We start from the raw sequence: 25,173 nt of genomic DNA on the forward strand, positions 1-25,173 counted from the left end.
CATAAACGCACAACTCTGCCTCCCCAGACGGAGAGCTGTGGGGCTGTGAGGATGCCAGGAGGAGGTAAGAAAGGGCGGCCCCATGGGGGGCCTGCAGGGTGGGACAAGCCCAAGAGGTCTCTACATCCAGGCCTGGTGGCGGAGGTGAGCCCCTGGTTTACCGAGGGGGTCCCTTCCTGCTCTCGGAAATACTGCAGCTCCTACCTCCACCGTCTCCCCGCTGCGGGGGCCCACGGGCGGTGAGGGTGAGAGAGCCCCCAGGCCCCAGGGTCAGACGACTGTGTTCAAGCAACTGAGAACCTCTCTGAGGCTGTTTCCCAACTGTAAAATGGGGATAGCAGCAGAACTCTCTCTCGCGGTTTGCGTGAGGAATACAATTCGATGCCGACAGGCGGGCGCGGCGCGCGGCGCACAGCGAGTAGCAGGCGCTGAAGAAGGGTACCTGTGAACTGGGGATGGCGATGGAGGCTACGCGGCCGGAGTCCAGGGAAGGGGCGCCGGCCCTGCCAGTCCCTGCTCGGGGCTGGATGGTCGGGGGATGTTCTCGTAAGTCGGCTGGGAGGGAGCGGTGCCGCGTACCCTGCCACTGCCGCCGCAGAGGCTCGGGCAGGTGCGGGGCCGCGGCCCCTCCGCGAGGGGGGCCGGTCATCCGCCGGGACTGACATCCCGGAGGCCCAATGGCAAGCCGTCATCTCCGCTCATCCGCCCAATCGGCGCCGGTTGCCGTGCCGCGCCGGGTCTTCCGACCAATGGGAAAATTTACGGTCAGATGGGGCGGGGCGAAGATTCGCGTCGCCGGCCGGGTCCGCTTTGCGCACGGGCCGTGTGAGGGCTGGAGGGCTGGCCCGGGGTCTCGGGTTGCGCGCTGGGCCTGGAGGGAGGGGGCGGCCCCCGCACCGGTCCTAGTTGCGGCCGCGGGGACTGCGACCCGCGCCGCCTCGCGCCCTGGGAACGCCGCTCCCCGCGCGCCAAGGGACCCAGGGACGCCCTTCTGGGGTCCGAGGCCGCTCTGCGGGGCCGCCCACGCTGCGCTCCAGGTAAGCTTGAGCCAGTGGGCGGGGTGCGAGACGCGGGGCTGGGGCCTCGGGTCGGAGCCGGGACTGGGGGCGGGGCTACAGATATGGGACGCGTTCCGGGCAGCGGTCCGGACAGGGTCCTATCCCTGGAGTGGAGATCCGGGCGAGGGTCTGGGCCGGGCTTCGGAGCCAATCTCCGCCCCACCCGCGTCTTGTCCGCGCGCTCTGCTGCGCCCGAGACCCCGGGCCGGCGGGGGCGGGTCTCTTTGTGCGCGGCCTCGGGGCCCTACCCGACCCGGCCGGGCGCCTTGCACTGAGCGCTCCAGCTGAGCGCGGCCCTACCCCGCAGCCGTGTCCGCCCCGCGCGACGCTTGGCGCCTAGCTGCCAGGGCCCTGCAGCCACCGAAACTTTCCAACGGCCCGAGGGGCGGCAGGCCGGGAACTTTCCTGGGGCAACGCGCCGCCGGGAAGCGCAGGGGCACCGACGGCCCGGAGGTGTCCTCGTGCCGCGCTGCTCCTGCCGCCTCGGGGATGAGAGAGGGCACGCCACCCGGACCTCCGGCCTGGGTCCCCCTCCCCACGCCGCCCTGCCCCCCCTTGGGGCCCGTGCAGAGACACGTCTTCTCCGCTCTGAGGGAGCCTCTGCTCGGTTTGCTGGGGAGTCGCCCTGGGCAGGTGGCCTGACAGCTCCAGCCTATTTTAATTTTTAAATAATTAAATATTGGCTGCTTACAATATTTCACCGTTTCTTAGCTGTGTGTAATGTAACATACTTAAAATGGAACTAAAGGACTTCAGCTCCCTTTCCCTACACCCAGGCATATTTAGAAATAAGGAAAAGAAAGGTGCCCCGTCGGTATTTTTTAGAGTAGGCTCTTAATGCTGCTGTTTAATAACCTCAGGTGGGTACCCACGCTGCTGTGGGGGAAACCTCCCCTATGGTATGGGCCAGCGGGGGTGCAGTGGGAGCCTCCACCTCTCCCGACCTTAGCTTCTCTGGGGTAGCTGCCTTTACTTCTTTCTACTTCCTTACTACTGCCTTATCTGCCTTTACTCCGGGATCCGGGCGGTGGTTAGAGGTCTGGTCCAAACAAGGCGGGTGTTACCTATCTTGTACTCACTGTATTGGAGCTGGGATGGTGCTGAATGGAGGGGGCAGTCAGCGCTCTCTTGCCCGGTGTGCCATGCCAGTGGCCGGTCAGTTCCTGAGCAGGTGATGCGGGCCTTAGATCAGGCCACAGTGTGAGCCGCAGCGTGTCTGGGAAGGCATTTCCCCCAGTCTTGCCCCATCCTATCCGCAGTATCTGCTCCCAGCTGTCCCGTGACCCCACCCTACTCCCATTCTGGGGTCCACCAGGGCCCAGCAGAGGACTGGGCACAGAACATTCGCTAAGGGACTCAAGTCCCAGCTGAGAGGGTAGTTGAGCACAGCCGAGCCAGCCCCTGCCCAGCTCTTGGCTGAGCTGCCCTGTCAGGCTTTTCAGCATAAACACAAGGATCCCCTGACCAAGGTCCCTCCTGGGAGAACAAGGTCTGACCCTCAGTCCTGCTAAATTTGAGCCTCCCCACCCACCACATCTGTGCTGCTTGGCTCCCATGTTTGCTCTGGCACCCCCTCCAGAGGTGGCCCTGCAGTCTCCTCCCAGTCCCGGGGCCCTCTGCATCTCTGTGGCTCTGTGAGGGTAGGGTAGTACCCCTCCTCCTGTTTGTGCTACATAGGGATTCATGGTGACTTCACTGTGCTCCTTCACCCCAGGAGTCTGGCCTGGGGGAGCATGAGGCTGTCCTGAGTGAGAACAGAAGGAGGAGGAGCAGCAGGATCCCCAGTCTCTGGGTGGAACAGGGAGCTCTGCGCACAGATGCCAGGTGCCACCCTCTGTCCAGCCCATCTGTCGTGCTCCCCGCCTGGCCTGGCAGAGGGAGTGACAGGGTAGAGCTGGGATAGGGAGTCAGGGCCCACTCTGTAGATAGGGCCAGGAATGGAGGGTGGGGGTCCAGGGACAGCACTGTAGGGCACCAGGTGGGCTTTGGGGGTCCTGGGGACTTCCCTGATGGTGGCTTAGTCATGGGGAGGCATCTGTTCTTTTGCTACCAGCTTCAATTAAGACCAGGATGAGGCCTGGTGCAGTGGCTCAAGATGTAATCCCAGCACTTTGGGAGACCAAGGCAGGTGGATCACCTGAGGTCAGGAGTTTGACACTAGCCTGGCCAACATGGCGAAACCCTGTCTCTACTAAAAATACAAAAAGTAGCCAGGCATGGTGGCATGTGCTTGTAGTCCCAGCTACTCAAGAGGCTGAGGCAGGAGAATCGCTTGAACCGGGGAGGTGAGGGTTGCAGTGAGCCAAGATCACACCACTGCACTCCAGCTAGGGTGATAGAGGGAGACTCTGTCTCCAAAAAACAAAAACAAACAAAAAAAAAACAACCAGGATGGGCTGGTCATGGTGGCTCACGCCTGTAATCCCAGCACTTTGGGAGGCCGAAGCAGGCAGACAGATCACCTGAAGTCAGGAGTTTGAGACCAGCCTGGCCAACATGGTGAAACCCTGTTTCTACTAAAAATACAAAAAAAATTAACTGGGCCTGGTGGCATACGCCTGTAATCCCAGCTGCTGGGGAGACTGAGGCAGGAGGGTTGCCTGAACCCAGGAGGCGGAGGTTGCAGTGAGCCAAGATTGCGCCATCGCACTCCAGCCTGGGTGACAGGGCGAGACTCTGTCTCAAAAAAAGAAAAAAAAAAAACCCACAAAAAAACAAACAGAAAAACTGAAGATGAAGTCTTGGGTCACTCTGAGGAGACATGGGATCAGGGATCCCTTGGTAGGCTTTCTTGGCTCAGGGGCTTCACATCTTGGCCTATTTCAGGTCGGGAAAATGACCCAGAGCTGGTGGGTGCCTGGGGCCACAGAGCTCCCCCCACCCCATAACCAGTTATGCACAGGCTCTTCCCACTGTCCCTGCTGATTGAGGGGCTGCCGCCTCTGGCAGAGCAACGGGGAGCTGAGCATGGCCACCAGAGGGCAGCTGGGACCGCCACGGCAGGCAAGACCGGCTCCACCCAGCTTCCTGCGGCAGACCAGGACCCTTCCCTAGACACCTGGCTTGGATGGCCGGAGCTCGGCCTCTGAGCTGCCTATTGAGGGCATGGAGTCGGAAAGGAGCCAAGCAAGGCCCCTTGGTGCCCCCCACGTGCTTGGTGCAGGCAGAAGGAGGCCTGAAGGCCAGATGGTGGGTGACCACACACAGGCTCAGCAGGGACAGTGAAGGACTAGCCCCGTGCCTGAGTAGCCCCAAAAGTTCGGTGTCCTTCAAGTGTGTGCCCAGGGGCCTCCCAGGCATTCCCAGGTGTGGCCTGTGCCTCAGTGTCCACAGCAGAAGTGGGTGTGTTCTCACTATGTGCCCAGAGTGGCAGCAGGCCTAGAACACTTGGTTTTGCTGTAGTGGACACCATTGTCATTGAGCAGCATGGACCTTCCCTGTCCAGTGGCCACGGGGCACTCCATGCACCTGCTGCATTGGCTGTTGCCAGGGCATGTTCTCAGCTACCTGCAGTCAGTGTCACCTCGCGCTCACAGAGCAGGAAGCGAGGAGACTTGGGGAGGGGGTGGCCTGCTGAGGCCACACTGCAGGGAATGCAGAGCGAGCTCACCTGGGCCCTTCACTGCCTACCCAGCCCAGGCTGCATCCTCCATCCCAGTTCTGGGCCCAGTGTGTACCCATGGGAGCTGCCCTGTGCCGTCAGCTATCCAAAGGGCTGTACCTTGCCAATCTGGCTGTGTGGCCTGGGCCAGGCTCATGCCCCAGTGTGAGACCTCTCAGCCCTCTGGTTGGACCATGGATACCGTGCCAGAACCACAGGGCTTCCTAGGGCATCAGTGGGGTGTAGCCAGGGGCTGACAGAGCCCCGTGGCCAGCCACCGGGTCTGGACAGTTTGGTGGGGAGCCCCATTGTAGGGGGGCCCGTGGCATGGGTAGGCCCAAGCCATCCTCACTGGGAAAAGGGCCCAATAAAGGGCGTGGTCGTTCCCCGGCTTTGAGGCAGCTGGTACTGGGTCCTTGGCCAGGCAGGTGACCCCAGAGCCTGCAGAGCAGCCTTGAAGTGGTACTCAGGGGGACTCCCCAAGGTGAGCACATCCCCACCTTCCCATATGATCCTATCACTAGTTCTGCCTTCACATCACTGTCATGTCTGTCGTCCCTCTGTCCATTCACTGCCCAGAGCTCCCTTAGGTTGGCCACAGATGCTCTGCTCTGCCCCTGCCTGTACGATGCTGCTATGACTAGTGCACCCTTAGGAAGGATACCTGCAGCTCTGGCTGCTCCTACCGCCCAGCCTCCTGCGGTGCTGCTGTTCTCTGCTCCCACGCATCTCCTGGGGGAAGCCCTCTCCAATGCCTCACTTGGACCCCTTCCCAGGGTCTCCTATTGGCTCTACCATATGGTTGCAGGTTCTTGGCCTGGCTGGACCCCATGAGGTGGGAGGCCCATGAGGAAGGACCCATGTTCTCATTTGGCCACACTTCCCCAGCTGAGTTGGGGGGGCACTTTGGGAGGTCCTGGAGGCAGGAAGACCTGAGTTAAATCCTGGCCCAGCCCCTGTCTGGCCAGGACCCAGTTTCGCCATGTGTAAAATGGGGTATATAGCTGACCTGAGGCACCTGGTAGAGCCAGTGAGATGACGGTTCACAGCCAGTGTGTGTTGGGTCTGTGGCACATGGTGACTCCTGGGGAGAGGCTGGTGCTTATCAGGGATAAAAAAAAAGTCACATGGTTCTCTGTGGTACAAAACCTATGTGAACACTTAAGCTAAAACCAGAGGTTTCCTAGAAATGTCACACTCAGAGCAAAAGCTGGTTCCTAAGCCTCAGACCTTGGAGTAGGAGCAGCATCTCCTCTTCCTGGGGGCGCAGTGCTGGTGGGTGGGCTCCCAACTGGGCCTGCCCATCTCAGGCGCGCGCGCGCGCACACACACTCATATTCACATGCGCACTCATGCATATGCACGTGTGCCTGGCTTGGTCCCGGTTCTTCCCTGCCTCAGGCCCTGCGTCCCACCCCCCATGATCCCACCCTGAGGCATAGGCAGTCGCCCACCCTCACTTGGACTGCTTCCCATGATGAAGAGGCTGTTGTAAGACAGGGAGACACACCGTTGGGGCACCAGAATGGACCATGACCATGAAGGACTATTGGGCAGGGCCTCAGAACAATCTAGAAAACACCATAGAGCCGGGGGAGAGAGCTCTCATTACCCATGTCCCCCAGAGACAGCCTCCCGTCCAAGGCCCAGCCCTTCCCTGTCGGTCTGTGGTGTCCTGTTTTTCATTTTGACAACATGAACACTCTGGCAATATCCCCAGGCCTAGATATAACGAGAGGGAATGTGTCCCCGGGGCCATTAGCTGAGACAGGAAGCCACAGGGTCCTCCCCTGAGGAAGGCTGAAAGCTGTGTGAGCACAGGCACCCCTTTGTCTCCTGCTCCAGCCCATAAGCCTGAGCTCCCCAGGCTTGAGTGCCAGGTCCCCAGTCCCAGACAAATGGTTATTCACACCTGGCCACAGCTCCAGGGCCAGGAACCTGCCTGCTTCCCACCCTCCCTGTGCTGGAGACTGTTAGGGGCAGCTGCCTGCCTGGGAGGGCCCGGGATCTTTTTTGGCCTCAGGGAATCTCAGGAGACGCACATGGCCTGGCCCACAAGGCGGGGAGCAGACCCTAGGGAGGTGGAGCAGATGCCTTATGGTGCTGTGAGCACCTGCGTGGGCCAGCAGGAACCTGAGCCTGGCTACCCTGGGGTAGGAGTACTGCTGTGCTGTGTGTGATGGGAAGACATCATTATCAGTCCACATCTCTGAAGGATCACGTTTCTGAAGGATGGTCAACAGCATTAGAAATGCTGACAAGGAACCCTGGCAGCCCAGTGTCAGCTGCAGTCCTGGACACCTGGGGACAAGAAGGTACACATGAGTGTGTGGTTATGAGTCGGGAGCACCATGGGATGACCTTCAGGTCAGGCATGACAAGGTCCTGCTTAGAGGACGGTCTGGGCTTGTGTACCTTTATCCGGCAGGGACCTACCCAGCTGGATTGACCTCACTCGTGCCCTTTGGTTTCTCTGCAGGAGCCAGAGCCTGCAGGGTGGGCGTCGGGACATGCTGATCTCCCCTCAAGACAGGTGAGTGGCCTGGGTTTAGCTTGGGGACATCCTCTCCCACATAGGACAGCAGAGTGTTCTGGTGGGCCTGGCGGGTGGGGGTGACAGGGATGGACCTGGCCCTGGACACTGTGTGCTCCTGGTCCTTCTCAAACTGTGTAGGCACAGCCCCTGGGCTGGGCAGGGTGGATGTGAGGGCCTCCTGCCACCAGCTTCGGTTTGTTACTGGCCTGAATATGGACAGCAGCCACTGGTTTGATGTCTGGCTTTAGGGACAAGCCTGTTTGGGGCTGGCTGACAAGGTTGCTGGTCAGTGTTGGTTTGGACATTCACTGGGTCTGCTCTTCACCTGCCTGAGCGAGGATGCCAGCTACAGTAGCATCCAGTATTGGCACAGCCTGCTGGGCCAGGCCATTCGCTTGCCTCCCAAAGACTGGAGCCACAGGGACAGAGGATAGTCCTGGAGGCCAGGCACACAAAACTTTGTTTGAAAGGGTCAGATAGTAAGTAATTCAATTTTGCAGGCCTTATGGTCTCTGTCACAGCTGCAGTGCCCTGTCATTGTAGGATGAAAATGGCTGCAGACAGCCCATAACTGAATAGTCTGAACGTGCTCTGATCACAGCCGTAGGCCATGTGTACTGGCCCGTGGCCTCGGGTGTTATCTGTGTTTGGGGTTCCTCTGCTTATCATGGCTGCTAGCTCCAGTGGGACTGAGGCATAGTGCCTGGGAAGCGTGGCAGGGTTGGAGGCTGAGTGGTCCATGTCCCCCAGGACCCTCTGAAGGGTGGTAAGGCATGCCTTGCTCACATCCACACTGCCAGAGTTTTGCCGCGATGGGTGCTGTTCAGCAGAGTGGGTGATGGCTTAAAAGAATGGCTCCTGGCCATTCTTGTTCCTCCAGTCCCCACCCTGGCCATCTGCCTGTCCCCCCAAAAAGCAGTCTCTGTGGGAGGCATGGCTGACAGCCCTGTGGTTTCTCAGTGACACTTAGTGCCCAGTGTGGAGGCGTGGCCCAGCTGGTGCTGTGCCTAAGTGGTAGGGAGAAGGCCACGGCCTCCGGATGCCTGAGTGACCTGGGCTGAGGGCTCTAGGGCAGATGGGAGGGACAGGATGACTGACTCCTTGCCTGTTCCCAAGTCCTTGGGCGTGGAAAGCTGCCGGCCGGGCCAGCCTAGTGGGAGCTGGGTCTGCTGCCACCTGGCTGTGTGGGAGGACCAGCATCTGGCCCAGCATGTCACTGCTCAGGCCATTTGGCCATGCAGGGTCTTCTGGGTTGGGACAAAGAGGCTCAGGCAGGGTACTTGGCTTGCTTGTGGCACAGGTGACAGGGCGTCTCAGGGTGGCAGGAGGGGCTGTCCCACTGCCCTTAACTCCTCGTACGTCACCACACTTCAGGGAGGCCAGGTCAGCCACGCCAAACGACAGCCCTGGTAACAGGGTCCGCAGGAGGGTGGTTGGCCAGGCAGGTCCGAGGCTGCCCAGGCACACTTGCTCACTCTCCCTCCTGTTGCTTGCTCCTTTCTTGTCCCTTCTTTTCCCTCCCCCCTCCAGTTCTTGGTCTTCTCTGTGTTTCTCTGTGGCCTTCTCTGTGCCTCTTTCTCTGCCTTTCCCCATCTCCTGTCCTACCTATCCGGAATGTGGTGATTGGTTTTTCATGTCTGCCCTGGGCACTGGTGCGATGGGTGATGGCATTTGTGCCATCTCTGCTCTGGCCTGGGCAACCTGGGCCCTGGCTTGTGGTTGCCTGCTCTGCTGGGCCCTGGGTTGTGGTCCTGTCCACAGCGGGAGGAGCTGGGGAGGGAGCCTCAGGGCTCAGCTGGGACAGGGGCTGATGTAAACACATGTGTCACCACACTCAGCATCCACTCACCCAGCCTCAGGCTGGGTCCTGGGCATCACAGGCCAGGCCCGGCCCTGCCCCTGAGGAGCTCCCAGCCTGGTTGAGGAGATCTGCAACACACAGAGAAACCAGTGGCCAACTGTGGATGAGTAGCATGGCTCCCTTAGGAGGGGGAGCTGGGAGGGTGTGATGGGGTGGTGCACACTGAGACCAGGCCTGAGTGAGAAGGGCTGGTGGGGACACAGATGCCCTGCCCTTTCCCATAGCTGGCCAGCAGTGGTGTCCTCTCAGAGACCAGCACCAGCCTGGCCTCCATCAGCCGCCGTGTGCCTGCAGGGGGTTACGGCTTTGTCTCCTGCGGCCGCCTGGCCCCCATGACAGGCTTTCTCTTGGGTTTTGATGTGTTTCTCAGCCATTGTATGAGCCTTTATATATTAAAGATGTTAATTCTTCACTCCTCTTCTGCCTACTGCACATTTTTCTCACCCTTTTAGTTTTTGTTTATGATCATTTTGATGTCAAAAATGTTTCATATTTTGTGGTGAAGTCTGTTGGATTTTTCCCCATTTTTAGATATTCCATCTCTCTGTGTAGTCAGCTCTCTCTAGCATGTAGCCAGATAAAGATGCACCTGTCTTTTCTTCTAGAAGGTATTTTTACTTTAGTTTTGTACACAGGATTTAATCTGTCTGTCTTAGTCCATTTTGTGCTGCTGTATCAGAATACGTGAGACTGGCTAATTCCTGAAAAACAAAGACTTATTTCTAACAATTCTGGAGACGGGGAAGTCCAGGATTGAGGGGCCACATCTGGCGAGGGCCTTCTTTGTCGCTGCGTCCCCCAGGAGGTGGCAGAAGGGCAGGAGCACAGGTGAGAGAGCGCTGAAGGAGGCGGAACCCATCCTTTTATCAGTAACCTGCTCCCAAGATAACAGATCCACTCCCACAGTAACGGAATTAATCCATTCATGTGGCAGAGCCCTTGTGACCTAAACACCTCTTAGAGGTCCCACCGTCAACACTGTTGCGTTGGGAGTTAAGTTTCCAACACGTGAACTTTGGAGGACACGTTCAGCCTGTAGCACCAACCAGTGTTTATTCTGATGTAAATGGGCGGCAAGGATTTAACTTTGTTTTTACAGCTGCATCTGAACTGTTTCCTTTTTGTTTGTTTGTTTGTTTTGAGATGGAGTCTCGCTCTGTCACCCAGATTGGGGTGCAGTGGCGCATTCTCAGCTCACTGCAACCTTCACCTCCCACATTCAAGCAATTCTCCTGCCTCAACCTCCCGAGTAGCTGGGATTACAGGTGCCTGCCACCATCACCAGCTAATTTTTGTAATTTTTTTTTTTTAATAGAGATGGGGTTTCACTATGTCCAGGCTGGTGTCGAACTCCTGACCTCAGGTGTCCCTCCTGCCTCGGCCTCCCAAAGTGCTGGGATTACAGGTGTGAGCCACACGCTCGGCCCGAACTGTTTCTTGACTAGTGTCTTCTGTCATTAGAAATTGGAAATGCCCCAACGCCCTCGTGTCTTAGGGTTTGTGGTTGCTGGTGTTGTAAAGGTCGGGGTGGGGGGGCCTCCTGGCTGTTGGTCTGCTGGCAGGCATCCCAGTATCCTGTGTGTGCCTCTGGGGGTGTGTGTGATTGTTCTCTGCGGGTGTGTGTGGTTTCTCCTCCCTGGGACATCTATGGGACTCCCTGTGAGCTGGCACTGCTGGAGCAGGCCAGCTCTCTTGCGAGGGTTGTGGTGTGCCTGGGACCCGTTTCCTGAGAATAAAGCCTGGGCCCCCACTGTGGTGAGACCCTCAGAAGCCCCCACTGCCACCTGGCCCTCTCTGGGTGCCTGGCCTTTTGATGCTGTATGCTGACTAAGGTTGGGGACGCTGCTGGGGCCCCGGGGCCCACAGCCCCTGAGCCAGCCTGTGGTGAGGGGTGTGACTCTCCTGATGTCAGCTCACGTGGCCTCTCATGGGGAAGCAGGGGGGTGTCCCTTGCCCAGGCGGCTGGGAGGACTGGCCTCATCCTCGAGGGTCGTGGGCTCTGGTATCCTCGTGACCTGAGACGGAATTGTTACAGGAAAGGGGTCCTGATCCAAACCCCAAGAGAGGGTTCTTAGATCTCACACAAGAAAGAATTCAGGGTAAGTCCACAGTGCAAAGTGAAAGCAAGTTTATTAAGAAAGTAAAGGAATAAAAGAATGGCTACTCCACAGACAGCAGATCCAAGGGCTGCTGGTTGCCCATTTTTATGGTTATTTTTTGATGATATGCTAAACAAGTAGTGGATTATTCATGCCTCCCCTTTTTAGACTAAACAGAGTAACTTCCTGACATTGCCATGGCATTTGTAAACTCTCATGGCGCTAGTGGGAGTGTAGCAGTGAGGACAACAGAGGTCACTCTCGTGGCCATTTTGGTTTTGGTGGGTTTTTGCCGGCTCATTTACTGCACCCTGTTTTATCAGCAAGGTCTTTATGACCTATATTTTGTGCCGACTTCTTATCTTATCCTGTGACAGAATGCCTTAATTGTCTGGGAAGGCATCCCGGTAGGTTTCAGCCTCATTTTACCCAGCTCCTATTCAAGATGGAGTTGTTCTGGTTCACATGCCTCTGACAGAGGCACCGCTAGACCAGGGGCTCATGTGTGTCCTCCTTGTGTCCCAGCCTCGGGCTGGTGGGCGGGTGGTGGTCGGTGATCTGGCTGCTGCACGAGGACTTTACCTTCGTGGCTGGAGAGCCTGGTGTAGACTGGCCAGCCACCCCTGCTGTGCCACCCCTTGTTCAGGATGACTCGTGGCTGGTGGTGAGGTTGTGCTGTGGGGTCAGCCTGGGGAGGCCTGCAGTGCCCAGGCCACCAGCAAGGGCTCTGCTGAGCTGTCCACAGGCCGCAGTGTGGTGGCTGTTTGGTGCATTTCATCCCCTGTGTCTACCCCAGCTCCCACCTCATCCCTGTCCTCCCTGGAGCGTCCCAGGCCCCTGGGCTTGCCTCTCTGGCCCTGCCTCTCTGGCCCTGCCTCGGGCCTCCCCTGTCCCACTGGCTGCAGTTGGCTCTGGCTGTTTGTGAAACCTCCCTGGACTCAGGCTGGGTGCCTGACCCTCAGCGGAGGGCATCCTTTGAGTCAGGTCCAATGCAGTGGGGGTGTTCCTATGGGAGTGCCCCACCTTAGCTCAGATTTGGGGAGCCTGAGACTTCTCTCACCTGCCTGGCAGAGGACGTGGGGACAGCTATATGGTGTGAGGCTGGGGAAGATGGGGGCTGGGCGCCCCAAACCCCCTCCCCTCTGGCCCCTCTTGCCAGGTTGACCATTTTGCAGTTGGTAAGTTCAGTATTTGAAATATGCCTTTAGTTAAACTTTCTCTTTTTAAAATATTTTTACTCTTCCTGAAATTCTAATTAGGCCATTTACACGTTTGAATTTACTTGCTGCTGTCTGCATTTTGCAAGCTAATGAGGCTGCAGAGATGGCTACCAACCCCATCTTCCCAGTCCTCCCCAGGGCCTTTGCTGTGTGCCCTGGGGGGAGGTGCTGGGTGCCCCCAAGGGCCCATCCAGGGGGCCCATAGTGCCTGGAGGGCCGGTGAGTATACATGTGAAAAAAGTGAGGCCAGGCCACTGAGCAGTCAGGGACCGCATAGGTGGAGAGGTCTCACCCCAACAAGGCCCACCCTTCACTAGGCAGCATCTCCCTCCTCAGAGGCTCCACCACCCACCCCAGGCCTGGAGTTGAGACCTTTGCAGTGCTACAGATGTGTTTCCTGTATCCGCTGGGCCAGGATCCCCTGGGTGTGCCCGAGAGGCTGAGAGCCAGGGAGAGGCCAAGACACCGAGTGGCAGAGGCCAGGTGACTGTGGTGCCAGCACCCCCGCTTTTTGTTTTTGAGACAGAGTCTCGCTCTGTTGCTCAGGCTGGAGTGCAGTGGTGCAATCTCGGCTCACTGCAACCTCTGCCTTCCAGGTTCAAGTGATTTTCATGCCTCAGCCACCTGAGTAGCTGGGACTACAGGCATGTGCCACCACACCTGGCTAATTTTTGTATTTTTAGTAGAGATGGGGTTTTGCCATGTTGGCCAGGCTGGTCTCAAACTTCTAGCCCCAAGTAACCTGCCCGCCTCGGCCTCCCAAAGTGCTGGGATTACAGGTGTATGCCATCGTGCCCAGCCCTTTAAATAATGAAGCAATATGTGCTTGTTTATAGAAAATATAGAAAACACAGTAAAGGAGGAACAAAAACTCATGCCTGTTGCAGGTCCATAGCCCAGCACACCTGACCTCCCGCACCCTCCCCGATGTGTGCTTTCTAAGTGTGATATGTGCCACGGTCCTGTGCCCCTGGCACTGCCCATCAGCGCCCTCTGTTGTCATACCCATGGTGTCCCACTGCGCTGGGCTTGCCTCTCCCCTGGCACCCCGGCTCCTTCCCCTCTGGCCTTGCTCTTCTCCCGGGCATGTTCAGGAGACGGCTCCCATCCTGGATGTTCACGCTGTTTCCAGCTTTTCTCCACCATCAGGGCTGCAGCAACAAACATTTTATGCCCAGAGTGGCTTTTCTGTATTTGAACAACTTGGGCTTGGCCTTGAGGTCCCGGTGGGGCAGAAGATGTGTGTGTGCTGGGGGCAGAGCCTTGGTGGGATGGTCAGACACCAGGGACACCAAGGCCTCAGGGAGCAGCTGAAGGAAGGGGCCACAGCAGCCCCTCTCCAGAGAGACAGCCACTCTCACCTTCTGCAGGCAGCGCCCGCCCAGGGCTCTGCACTGAAGATAGACCCCCCACTGGGAAGACAGTTCAGGGATCTGCCCCTTCCATGAGGTGCCTCTACCCTGTGCATGGCTCCTTATCTGTGAATTAGGAGCCCAGATCCCCCAGCGGGGGTGTGAGGTGACACAGTTCCTGGTGTGCTATGGGATCCAGGCTATCCTGGGCCTGGAGCTGGTCCCCACTGAGCCTGCCTCCAGCACCTCGCACAGTAGGTGTGGGAGCTTCTCACTCAGCCTCTGCTCCCCCTCAATCCTGTGCCCTTTCTCACCCCAGCCTGGTCCCTGTGGGGGTTGGTGCCTGGTGATGCCAGCACTCCTGCAGATGATCACCTCCCAGGCAGGGCTCTGGGACCTGCAGCAAGGGCATTGCTGGATCCTGGTTGTGAAGAGGGCACACAGGGCTGAGCCTCCTGTGCACACAACTGGTGCACCTTAGCTCCCCCCCACCTCTGGTTACAGGCCCCTGTGCAGGTGCGGGCGCCAGGGCTCTGTGGAGGGGATCAGCTGTGCCCCTTGCAACATGTCATTGGCTACCTGGTCTCCCAGCACAGAGAAGGGTGGGGCTCTGGGGACCCTGTTGAGAAGGCCTGACAGCCCTGAGGGGAGTAGGAGGAGGGAGAAGAAGGATTCGGGAGGAGGTAGGGGACAGGGAGATTTGGGATGGGGTTCCGGGTTGGGTACAGGAGGAGTTGGGGTGCAGGAGAATTGAGGTCAGCAGGAGGTGGTTGGGGGCCTGGAGCCAGGGCCCAGGAATGGAGGGGAGAAGAATGATACCCCTCTTTTTTTTTTTTTGAGACAAAGTCTCACATTGTTGCCTGCGCTGGAGTGCAGTGGCGTGATCTCAGCTCACTGCAGCCTCCACCTCCCAGGTTCAAGTGATTCTTCTGTCTCAGCCTCCTGAGTAGCTGAGAATACAGGCATGTGCCACCACAGTGGGCTAATTTTTTTCTTTTTTTTCTTTTTTTTTTTTTTCGAGGAGTTTCACTCTTGTTGCCCCGGCTGGAGTGCAATGGCGCAATCTCAGCTCACCGCAACCTCCGCCTCCCAGGTTCAAGCGATTCTCCCGCCTCAGCCTCCCAAGTAGCTGGGATTACAGGCATGAGCCACCATGCTCGGCTAATTTGTGTGTGTGTGTGTGTGTGTGTTTAGTAGAGACGGAGTTTCACCATGTTTGTCAGGCTGGTTTCGAACTCCCGACCTCGGGTGATCCACCGGCCTCGGCCTCCCAAAGTGCTGGAGTTACAGGTGTGATCCACTGCGCCCAGCCTAATTTTTGGTATTTTTAGTAGAGATGGGTTTCACCATGTTGGCCAGGCTGGTCTCGAACTCCTGACCTGGTGATTTGCCTGCCTTGGCCTCCCAAAGTGCTGGGATTACAGGCGTGAGCCACTGTATCCGGCCTATGTTCTAAGCACCCTGACTGCACCTGGCACCTTCTGGGAACTGAGGTTGCTGGGGAGGGGCCTTCTGAACAGACTGGGGCAGGCAGGCCGTGGCCCCAGGTCCTCCAGTCAGTGAGCAGAGACTGTAAGCCTCACCTATGTCCCCCTGCCTGGGGACAATGGGGTCTTATTGCCTCCCGGGAGGGCTGGCAACCTGCCTAGGGCCCTGGAGAGGACAGGGCATGGTCAGGACCCCACCCGGTTCCACCTCCTCTCAGCTGGAGCTCCCCCAACCCAACTGCTCTACCTGCTGAAGCCCAGACTCGATTGGGGCCAGGGACTTGGATGAGACCCATCTTCCTCCAGGGCCTCAGAACATGTGGGAGGGGAGGGTCTTATACTGGGGAAACCGAGGCTCAGCCAGCCAGCCCAGCCCCAGGCAAGCACACCCTCCATTTTCCAGGCTTTTTGGTGACATTTCTATGGCATTTGCCCATCTGCAGGGAGCTATTGTTTGTAATGAGACTAATTCAGTTATTTGTGTTTGAAGAAAGAATTCCAGACATTTATTTACCAAACCTTCGAAACAGAGGCATTGGTTAATTTTAAATTAAGGCTTCATGTTCACAGACATTTGTCTTTGCAGAGCCAGGGTCTTCCAGAGGTTCAGTGTTGCTGGGGGTGGGTGTAGGCAGGCCCGAATGTGGTGCAAGGAAGGAGGCTCCCTGTGACCCAGTGACCGAGGCTGACAGCTTTGTGTCTTGGGGAGCCCTGGGTCTCGAGGTCCAGTCCATAGGCTGGCATGGTCTCCTTACTCCTGGTGGTCTTCCCCAACCCTAAACCCCACCTGTCCTGCCCTGCTTACTTGGAGCCTCTCCACCCCCACTGTATTAGGCTTTTCTTTCTTTGCTATAAAGAAGTACCTGAGACTGGGTAATTTATAAAGAAAAGAGGTTTAATTGGCTCACAGTTCTGCAGGCTGTACAGGGAGCATAGCTCCAACATCAGCTTCCGGGGAGGCCTCAGGAAGCTTCCAGTCCTGGTGGAAGGGGAAGCGAGAGCAGGCATTTCACATGGTGAAAACAGGAGCGAGAGAGAGAGGAGGGGAGGTGCCACACACTTTTACACAGCCAGATCTCGTGAGAATTCACTCACTATCACAAGGACAGCACCAAGAGGATGGCGTGAAACCACTCATGAGAAATCTGCCCCCATGATCCAGTTCATCTCCCACCAGGCCCCACTTCCAGCATTGGGGATTACATTTCAATGTGAGATTTGGGCAGGGACAACTATTCAAACTATATCACCCACCGATAGTGATGACCTCCCAGAGCCACTGCCCCTTTGGTAGGGCAGGAGGAATGTCCTCCAGATCTGAGGACAGTAGGCTTGGGCAGTGAGGAAAGGGACTGGGTAGGAGTGGGGCAGTGTCCCCTGTCCCTTCCTCTGCAACTGGTCAGGGCTCCTTCTGCCAGGGCCTTGGAAGCTCCTGCGCTGAGCCTGGTTTTCTTGCCACTCCTTCATCAAATATTTATGACTTCCTCCCATGAATCTCCCCATCCCCTTCAGGATAAAAGCCATCAGTCCCTGGGACGCCACCATCCTTGCTCCTTGCCCACCCCTTCATCAGATGTTTATGACTTCCTCCCATGAATCTCCCCATCCCCTTCAGGATAAAAGCCATCAGTCCCTGGGACGCCACCATCCTTGCTCCTTGCCCACCCCCACCTTGGACTCTGCAGAGTGCTAGGCTGGCGCACTCCCTGATCACTCTAGATGCAGAGATGGCCTCACCAAGGCAGCACCTCCTGAGCCTCTGGAGCCCCAGGGCAGTCCTTCTCATGACACTTCTTCAATTTCCTGGACAAATTGCCTTCAGCGTATGGCCCAGCTCTGATTCTTCAGGCTGGTCTGCGCACAGGAGCTACGATGCTTTGCTGGCCAGTGCACTGTTCTCTGGCTGCTCATCCTTGCTTTCTTCATGCAGCAGAAGCAAGTCAAGCACCTGCTATGTGTCAGGTGCTGTGCTGGCTGCTGCCCCTGCCCTGGCCTGTCACCCGGCCGAAGCCCAGGTGGTTTCTCTCTCTGACTTGGGTCAGTTTCAGCTGTAGAGGCAGGGGAAGGTTTAGATTTTTGTAAATCTCCACCCAGACAGAGGCCTGAGAGCACAACAGGCAACTTGACAGTGTGATCCTGGGCTCACAGGTTAATTTTCTGTATCTTCTGGTCCTGTCCTCTCTAAACAATGTCTGTTGAAAATTTCTTTCTGGCTTGTGAAAGGTAGTCAATGATAGGTACAATTTTTATTCCCTTAACTTCCATATTTTCTTAGTCATTTCAATGGGAATTTTTGTTTGGGGCCTAGTTTACTCATATTCATTCTTTATTGTTTGATAATTAAATGGTTTAAGGCTATTAATTTGCCTCTGAGTACAATTCTGACCATAACCCATACATTTTAAGGTATGATGCGGGAGTATATTTTTTCACTGTTTCTAAACAGCCAATTCTGTATTCTTAAATTTTTATTTTTATTTTTATTTTATGAGACAGGGTCTCACTTTGTCACCCAAGCTGAAGTTCAGTAGCATGATTACAGCTCACTGCAGGCTCGACCTCCCAGGCCCCAGTGATCCTCCTACCTCAGCCTCTCTCAAGTAGCTGGGACTACAGGTGCACGCCACCATGCCTGGCTAATTTTTCTCTCTCTTTTTTTTTTTATGGAGATGGAGTCTCACTCTGTTGCCTAGGCTGGAGTGCAGTGGCACAATCTTGGCTCACTGCAATCTCTGCCTCCTGGGTTCAAGCGACCTTCCTGCCTCAGCCCCCCTAGTAGCTGGGACTACATGCGCCCATCACCATGCCTGGCTAATTTTTTTTGTATTTTTAGTAGAGACGGGGTTTCGCCATGTTGGCCAGGCTGGTCTCGAATTCCTGAGCTCAAGTGATCCACCCGCCTCGGCCTCCCAAAGTCCAAAGTGCTGGGATTACAGGTGTGAGCCACTGTGCCCAGCCATGCCTGGCTAATTTTTGTATTTTTTGTACAGACAGGGTTGTGCCATGTTGCCTAGGTTGGTCTCGAACTTCTGGGCCCCAGCAATCCACTTGCCTTGGCCTCCCAAAGTGCTGGGATTACAGGTGTGAGCCCCCGCACCCAGCCTTAAATTTTTACCTTTGATACACTATTTATATATAGGCCAGGCGCGGTGGTTCGTGCTTGTAATCCCAGCACTTTGGGAGGCTGAGGCAGGCGGATCACGAGGTCAAGACATCAAGACCATCCTGGTCAACATGGTGAAACCCCATCTCTACTCAAAATACAAAAATTAGCTAGGCATGGTGGCACACGCCTGTAGTCCCAGCTACTCGGGAGGCTGAGGCAAGAGAATCACTTGAACCCAGGAGGCGGAGGTTGCAGTGAGCCGAGATCACGCCACTGCACTCTAGCCTGGCGACAGGGCAAGACTCTGTCTCAAAAAATAAATAAATAAAAGGGTATTACGCAATTTCTTATTATGTGAGGGAGCCTCTTTTTTTCTTTTTTTTTTTGAGACAGAGTCTCACTGTGCTACCCAGGCTGGAGTGCAGTGGCGCGATCTCGGCTCACTGCAAGCTCCGCCTCCCGGGTTCACCCCATTCTCCTGCCTCAGCCTCCCAAGTAGCTGGGACTACAGGCACCTGCCATCATGCCTGGCTAATTTTTTTGTACTTTTAGTAGAGACGGGGTTTCACCATGTTAGCCAGGATGGTCTCGATCTCCTGACCTCGTGATCCGCCTGCCTTGGTCTCCTAAAGTGCTGGGATTACAGGCATGAGCCACCACGCCCGGCCAGTGAGCCTCTTTTTTAATTTTAATTTTTAATTATGGTAGAATACACATAACAAAATTTACTATCTTAACCATTTTCAAGTGTACAATTCAGTAGTGTTGTTTGTTCACATTGCTGTACAACCAATTTCAGAACTTTTTTTTTATTCTTGCAAAATAGAAACTCTGTACCCATTAGAAAACTCCCCGTTTGCCCCTTTCTTGAAGTGCTTCTACTTTTCCTATTGTTTGACTACTTTAGATGCCTTATATAAATAGAATCTCACAGTATCTGTCTTTTTGTGACTGGCTTATTTCACCTAGCATTGTGAGAATAGCATATGTCAGAATTTGCTGCGTGATATTCCATTGTGTATCTATACCACATTTTGTTTATCCATCTATCCACTGGTGGACGCTTGGGTTGCTTCCCCTTTTTGGCTATTGTGAATAATGCTGCTGTGAATGTGATTGTACACATATCTCTTGGAGACTCCGCTTTCAATTCTTTTTTTTTTTTTTTTGAGACGGAGTCTCGCTCTGTCGCCCAGGCTGGAGTGCAGTGGCACGATCTTGGCTCACTGCAAGCTCTGCCTCCCGGGTTCACGAGTAGCTGGGACTACAGGCGCCCGCCACCACGCCCGGCTAATTTTTTTGTGTTTTTAGTAGAGACAGAGTTTCACCGTTTTAGCCAGGATGGTCTCAATCTCCTGATCTTGTGATCCACCCGCCTGGGCCTCCCAAAGTGCTGGGATTACAGGTGTGAGCCACCACTCCCGGCCTCAATTCTTTTAGATACATAATGCAGAATTTTCTGATTGCTGGACCATATGGTAATTCTATTTTTAATTTTTTGAGGAACTGCCATATTGATCTTACATTCTCACCAGCAGTGCATAAGGGTCTTAATTTGTCCGTATCCCTGCCAACACTTTTTAATTTTTTTTTTTAGAATAGCCATCCTAATGGGTGTAAGGTGATATTTCATTGCAGCCTTGATTTGCGCTTCCCTAATGATAGAAGTGTTGAGCAAATTTTTTAACATGCTTGTTGGCCATTTATATATCTTCTTTGGAGAAATGTCAGTTCAACTCCACTCATTTTTGAATTGGATAATTTGCTTTTTTGCTGTTGTTAAGTTTTGGGAGTTCTTTACATATTCTGGATATGAATTCCTTTTCAGATATATGATTTACAAATCTTTTCTCCCATTCTGTTGGTTGCTTTTTCACTATATTGATTGTGTCCTTTGATGAACAGACATTTTAAATTTGGATGTAGTACAATTTATTTTTACTTCTATTGCTTGTGTTTTTGGTGTCTTATCCAAGATATCATTGCCAAATCCAGTGTCATGAAGACTTTCCCCTATATTTTCTTCTAAGAGTCTTATAGTCTGAGGTCTTATGTTTAGATCTTCCATCTATTTTGAGTTAATTTTTGTATATGTAATAAGGCAAGGGTGTGAGTTCATTCATTTACATGTGTGTATCCAGTTCCATCATTTGTTGAAAAGACCATCATTTCCCTAATGAATGGTCTTGGCACCTTTGTTGAAGGTCATTTGACCATATTCATGAGGGTTTGTTTCTGGGCTCTGTATTCTATTCCATTGGTCTGTGTGTCTGTCCTTATGCTAATACCACACTATTTTGATTACTATAGCTTTGTAGTAAGTTTTGAAATCAAGAAGTGTGAGTGCTTAAACGTTGTTCTTTTTCCAGATTGTTTTGGCTCTTTGGGCTCCTTAAAGATTGATATAAATCTTATGATCAATTTCTCTGTTTCTGCAAACAATGTCATTGGGGTTTTTTTTTCTTTTCTTTTCTTTTGACAGGTCTTGTTCTGTCATCTAGGCTGGAATGCAATGGTGTGATCCTAGCTTACTGCGGCCTTGAACCCCTGGGTTCAAGCAGTTCTTTAGCCTCAGCCTCTGAGTGGCTAGGACTACAGATACATGCTACTATGCCTGGCCATCATTGGGATTTTAATAGGAATTTCACTGAATTTGTAGATCCCTTTCAGTAGTATCATCATTATAACAGTGGTAAATCTTCCTAGCCATGAACATGGGATATCTTTCCACTGATTTAGGTCTTAATTTTTCTTGGTAATGTTTTATAGTTTTCAGTGTACAGATCTTAAGTTTCTTAAGTTTAGTACTATGTATTCTATTCTTTTTAATGGTATTGTAAGTGGAATAGTTTTTAAAATTTCCCTTTCCAGTTGTTCATTGTTCATATATAGAAATGCAACTGATTTCTGGGTATTCATTTTTTATCCTGCACCTTTGCTGATTTCATTTTTTACATCTAATAGAGTTTTTTAAAAATGCATATAGAATCTTTATGGTTTTATATAAGGTTATGTCGTCTATGAACAGAGATAGTTTTTCTTCTTTCTTTCTAATTTGGATGTCTTTTATTTCTTTTTCTTGCCTAATTACTCTGTCTAAAACTTCTGGTACTACGTTGAATGGAAGTGGTCAAAACATCCATCTTTGTCTTGTTTATGATCTTAGGAGAAAAGCTTTCAGTCTTTCACCATTAAGTATGATGTTATGGGCTTTTCATATATAGCTTTCATCATGTTGAGAAAGTTTCCTTCTTTTCCTAGTTTGAGTGTTTTTATCATGACAGACTATCGAATTTTGTTAAATGTTTTTCCTGCATCATTTGACATGATTGTAATTTTTGTCCTTTATTCTATTACTGTGGTGTATTACATTGATTGATTTTTGTACATGGAACCATCCTTGCATTCCAGGAGTAAAATCCCACTTGGTTAGGTTTATAATTCTTGTAAAATGCAGGTGAATTTGGTTTGCTAGTGTTTGTTTGTTTTGAGAATTTTTGTTTCAGTATTCATAAGGGTTATTGGCCTGTGGTTTTCTTTTCTTGTAGTGTCTTTTCCTGGCTTTGGTATTAGGGTAAGGCTGACCTCATAAAATGAATTAGGAAGTGTTCCTTCCTATTTATTTATTTATTTATTTATTTATTTGAGACGGAGCCTCGCTCTGTTGCCCAGGCTGGCGTGCAGTGGTGCAATCTCGGCTCACTGCAAGCTCTGCCTCCCGGGTTCATGCCATTCTCCTGCCTCAGCCTCTCTGAGTAGCTGGGACTACAGGCGCCCGCCACCACGCCCGGCTAATTTTTTGTATTTTTAGTAGAGACGGGGTTTCACCGTGGTCTCGATCTCCTGACCTTGTGATCTGCCCGCCTCGGCCTCCCAAAGTGCTGAGATTACAAGCGTGAGCCACCGCACCCAGCCCTCCTTCCTCTTTATTTTTGGGAAAAGTTTGAGGACGATTGGTGTTAAAATTACTTGAATGTTTGGTAGAATACACCGGTGAAGCCATCTGGTCCTGGGCTTTACTTTGCTGGAGGTTTTTTGATTACTGATTCAGTTTTGTTGCTAGTTGTAAATCTAATCAATGTTTTCTATTTCTTCATGATTCAGTCTTGGTAGGTTGTGTGTTTCTAGGAAATTTTTCCATTTCTTCTAGGTTATCTAATTTGTTGGTGCATAATTGTTTATGGTAGTCTGTTACCATCTTGTTACTTTAATGTTATACAAAGAAAAGGAAAACAAATTGAGTTTTCTTTTGTTCTGTTTTATTGTTTGGTTGTTGTTTGGCTTCGTTAGATTTTTGTTTTGTGGTTCTTGGATTCGTACCTAATCTGCTGGAGTCATCAGTCCACAGACCCATGAATTTCCTGAGCCAGTAAAAATGCTTCCAATGGGCAGCTGACAGAGGACTGCTACAGACAACTGGAGCTGCCTTAATGCATTCAGAATCGCAGGCCCTTGCTGAAAAAATCAATTCCACACATCAGCAGCTGCTATTCCCTTGACACAATCTCCATGCGCAGGCTGTGGGCTTCTCACAAACTTGTGGTGGTAGCAGCCCCCAAGTTTGAATCCCAGCAGTGCAAGCACAGGATCCCTTGGGTTATACAGGCCTCATGGACTCCCAAATTCTTCTCTTCTTTTGGTTCTTAAAACTACTTCTCTGGGTAGTCCAGGGCTCTAGGTAAGATGAGTTTGCTGCCTCTGAAAATCCAGAAACCTTACCATAATTTTTCCTTATGGGGTTTCAGAGCGATGTTAACTTTGTAAAAGATCTCAAGTAAAGAGGAGAGGCGTTTGTTTGTTTTAACAAAGCTGTCAGCTCTTTTTTATCATAAAACAGCATCTGAGCTGTGAGAGACGGGAGCCAGGGAGCAGGCAGCAGCGTGTTGAGGCTGACATTTACAGAGGGACAGCATGCAGCCCCTGCAGGCCTGCAGACGGCCTGGTGCAGAGAGAGGCCCAGGCTTCAGCACAGCCCGCAGGTCAGAGCTGGGCACCCTCCTCCCTGCACCTCGAAGTGGACACAGCGCATTTAGGAGCCAGAGGAAATGAGACTGAATTGTAAAAGCCAGAGATAGACACATCCATGACTTCCTGGGCTTCTTTTCTGGACAGAAAGCTCATACTCTAACTCAGATTCCAGCCCCGACGCTGACAGCCCCGTTGGATGTACTCCTGTTAAGGTGGTTTCTGGCCGTTTTTCTGTGGTTGGAAGAGCACTGTCTGTCATTCTCCCTCTGGGAATTCCTATCATGTGGAAGTTTAGTCCTGGGCTCTGTCTTCTGTGGCTCCTACCATCCTCTTGTCATCTCTCCTGTTTGCTGTTGGGGTTGGGAGGACCGTCTTAGTGTACTTTCTCCAGCCTTACACTGTGTGTTTTCTGCAGTCTGCTGTTTACTGCCTCTGCCGGGATTTTCTTTAAATCTCCATGGGATCCTCATTATTTATAGCAGCTCCTTTTCTTTCTTTCTTTCTTTTTTTTTTAGATGGAGTTTTGCTTTTGTTGCCCAGGCTGGAGTACAGTGGCATGATCCTGGCTCACCGCAACCTCTGCCTCCTGCCTCAGCCTCAGTCCTGAGTAGCTGGGATTACAGGCATGCACCACCACGCCCAGCTAATTTTGTTTGTATTTTTAGTAGAGATGGGGTTTCTTCATGTTGGTCAGGCAGGTCTTGAACTCCCGACCTCAGGTGATCCGCCCGCCTTGTCCTCCCAAAGTGCTGGGATTACAGGTGTGAGCCATCGTGCCCGGCCAGCAGCTCCTTTTCATTGTGGTCTGTGGCCAGTGGAGTTGAACACCGTCTTTAACCTTCTAGGGCACATACCAGCTGTTTCCTAAGAAATACACCAAATGTGACTCAGCGGGAAGCGGCTTCCTGAGTCTTCCCATGGTGGAAGGGTCTTCCCTGGGCACTAGGCTGCTGTAAGGTGTGCTTGTCCCTGCAGGTGGGTCTGTGCAAGCTCGGGGTCTGCAGGCCCAGCCACTCCCGCCTGTCTCAGAGGAACCTCATATGAGATCAGAGGCAGGGGGTCCTGCAGATTGTGGTGTTAGGGGCAGGCTTGACCTGGCCTCAGGGGTCTCGGAGGGGGTCTGCCTTTCCCGGTGTCCAAGACAGGAATGGGGTCTGTCTAGCATGCTGATCCTCACCAGGAGCCAAGATGTCCCCCACCCCCCAAAGGGCCTGTCAGGACTTCTAGGTGGGATAAGCAGCAGCCACGTGGGTGTGGACGAGTGTGCCTGCTGGTGCGTGTGCCTGTGGGGCAGCTGTGGGTCCCTGTGCGTGGATGTGCTTGTGTGTGTGTCTGTGTGTGTCTTAGTTCATTCGCGCTCTGCCACCAAATACCTTAGATGGAGTCCTTTATAAACAACAGAAACATACTATTCACAGTGCTGGAGGCTGGTAAGTCCAAGATCGAGGCACCAGCAGATTCCATGTCTGATGAGGGCTGTTCATAGATGGCGCTTTTTGTGTGTCATCTCGTGGCGGAAGGGGTAAACCAGCCCCCAAGGGCCACTTTGATAAGGACACTGATCATATAAGGGCACTAATCACCTCCTAAAGGCCCTACCTCTTAATACTGTCACATTGGAGATTAGGTTTTAACGTGAATTTGGGGGACACTAGCATTCACACTGTAGCAGTGTGGGTGGCTGCACACATGTGCCAGTAGGTGGCTTTGAGGAGGGCCCCAAACTGTCAGCACTTCTCCCACCTCTTTGTGGCGGGGACTGGACACACAGTCAAGTCCTGAGGCTCTCCTGGTGTGTGGGGGTGGGAGCCAGATGGGAGTCTGCAGGGTCTGGAATCTGCCCTGGATGGGGTGGTGCAGCCCCCTGCCTGGCCCTCTGCGTTGC

At 53.5% G+C, this 25,173-nt stretch overlaps 2 protein-coding genes across 6 annotated transcripts in view; one reads left to right on the forward strand and one right to left on the reverse strand.

Annotated features, from left to right (window-relative positions):
- Positions 1–635, reverse strand: part of TANGO2 (transport and golgi organization 2 homolog) — a 49,821-nt gene extending 49,186 nt beyond the window's left edge. Inside the window, 1 exon segment of the mRNA XM_055253645.2 lies at positions 443–635. The gene's annotated coding sequence lies outside the window, so the exon portion shown is untranslated.
- Positions 636–662: 27 nt separating this feature from the next.
- ARVCF (ARVCF delta catenin family member) overlaps positions 663–25,173 on the forward strand; it is a 54,701-nt gene continuing 30,190 nt past the window's right edge. For 2 of the 5 annotated variants that reach the window (XM_055253585.2, XM_055253588.2), the window contains exons 1-2: positions 746–1,037; positions 7,139–7,192. In XM_055253585.2, coding sequence (XP_055109560.2) covers positions 750–1,037; positions 7,139–7,192 — 342 coding nt within the window. In that variant the 5' untranslated portion in view covers positions 746–749. Of the gene's footprint in view, positions 1,038–7,138; positions 7,193–25,173 lie in introns of all 5 variants that reach the window. The other 3 variants (XM_063623341.1, XM_055253586.2, XM_055253587.2) reach the window with 3 other exon arrangements.

Source organism: Symphalangus syndactylus, chromosome 18 (assembly GCF_028878055.3).
Source record: "Symphalangus syndactylus isolate Jambi chromosome 18, NHGRI_mSymSyn1-v2.1_pri, whole genome shotgun sequence".
NCBI classification, from domain to species: Eukaryota; Metazoa; Chordata; class Mammalia; order Primates; family Hylobatidae; genus Symphalangus; species Symphalangus syndactylus.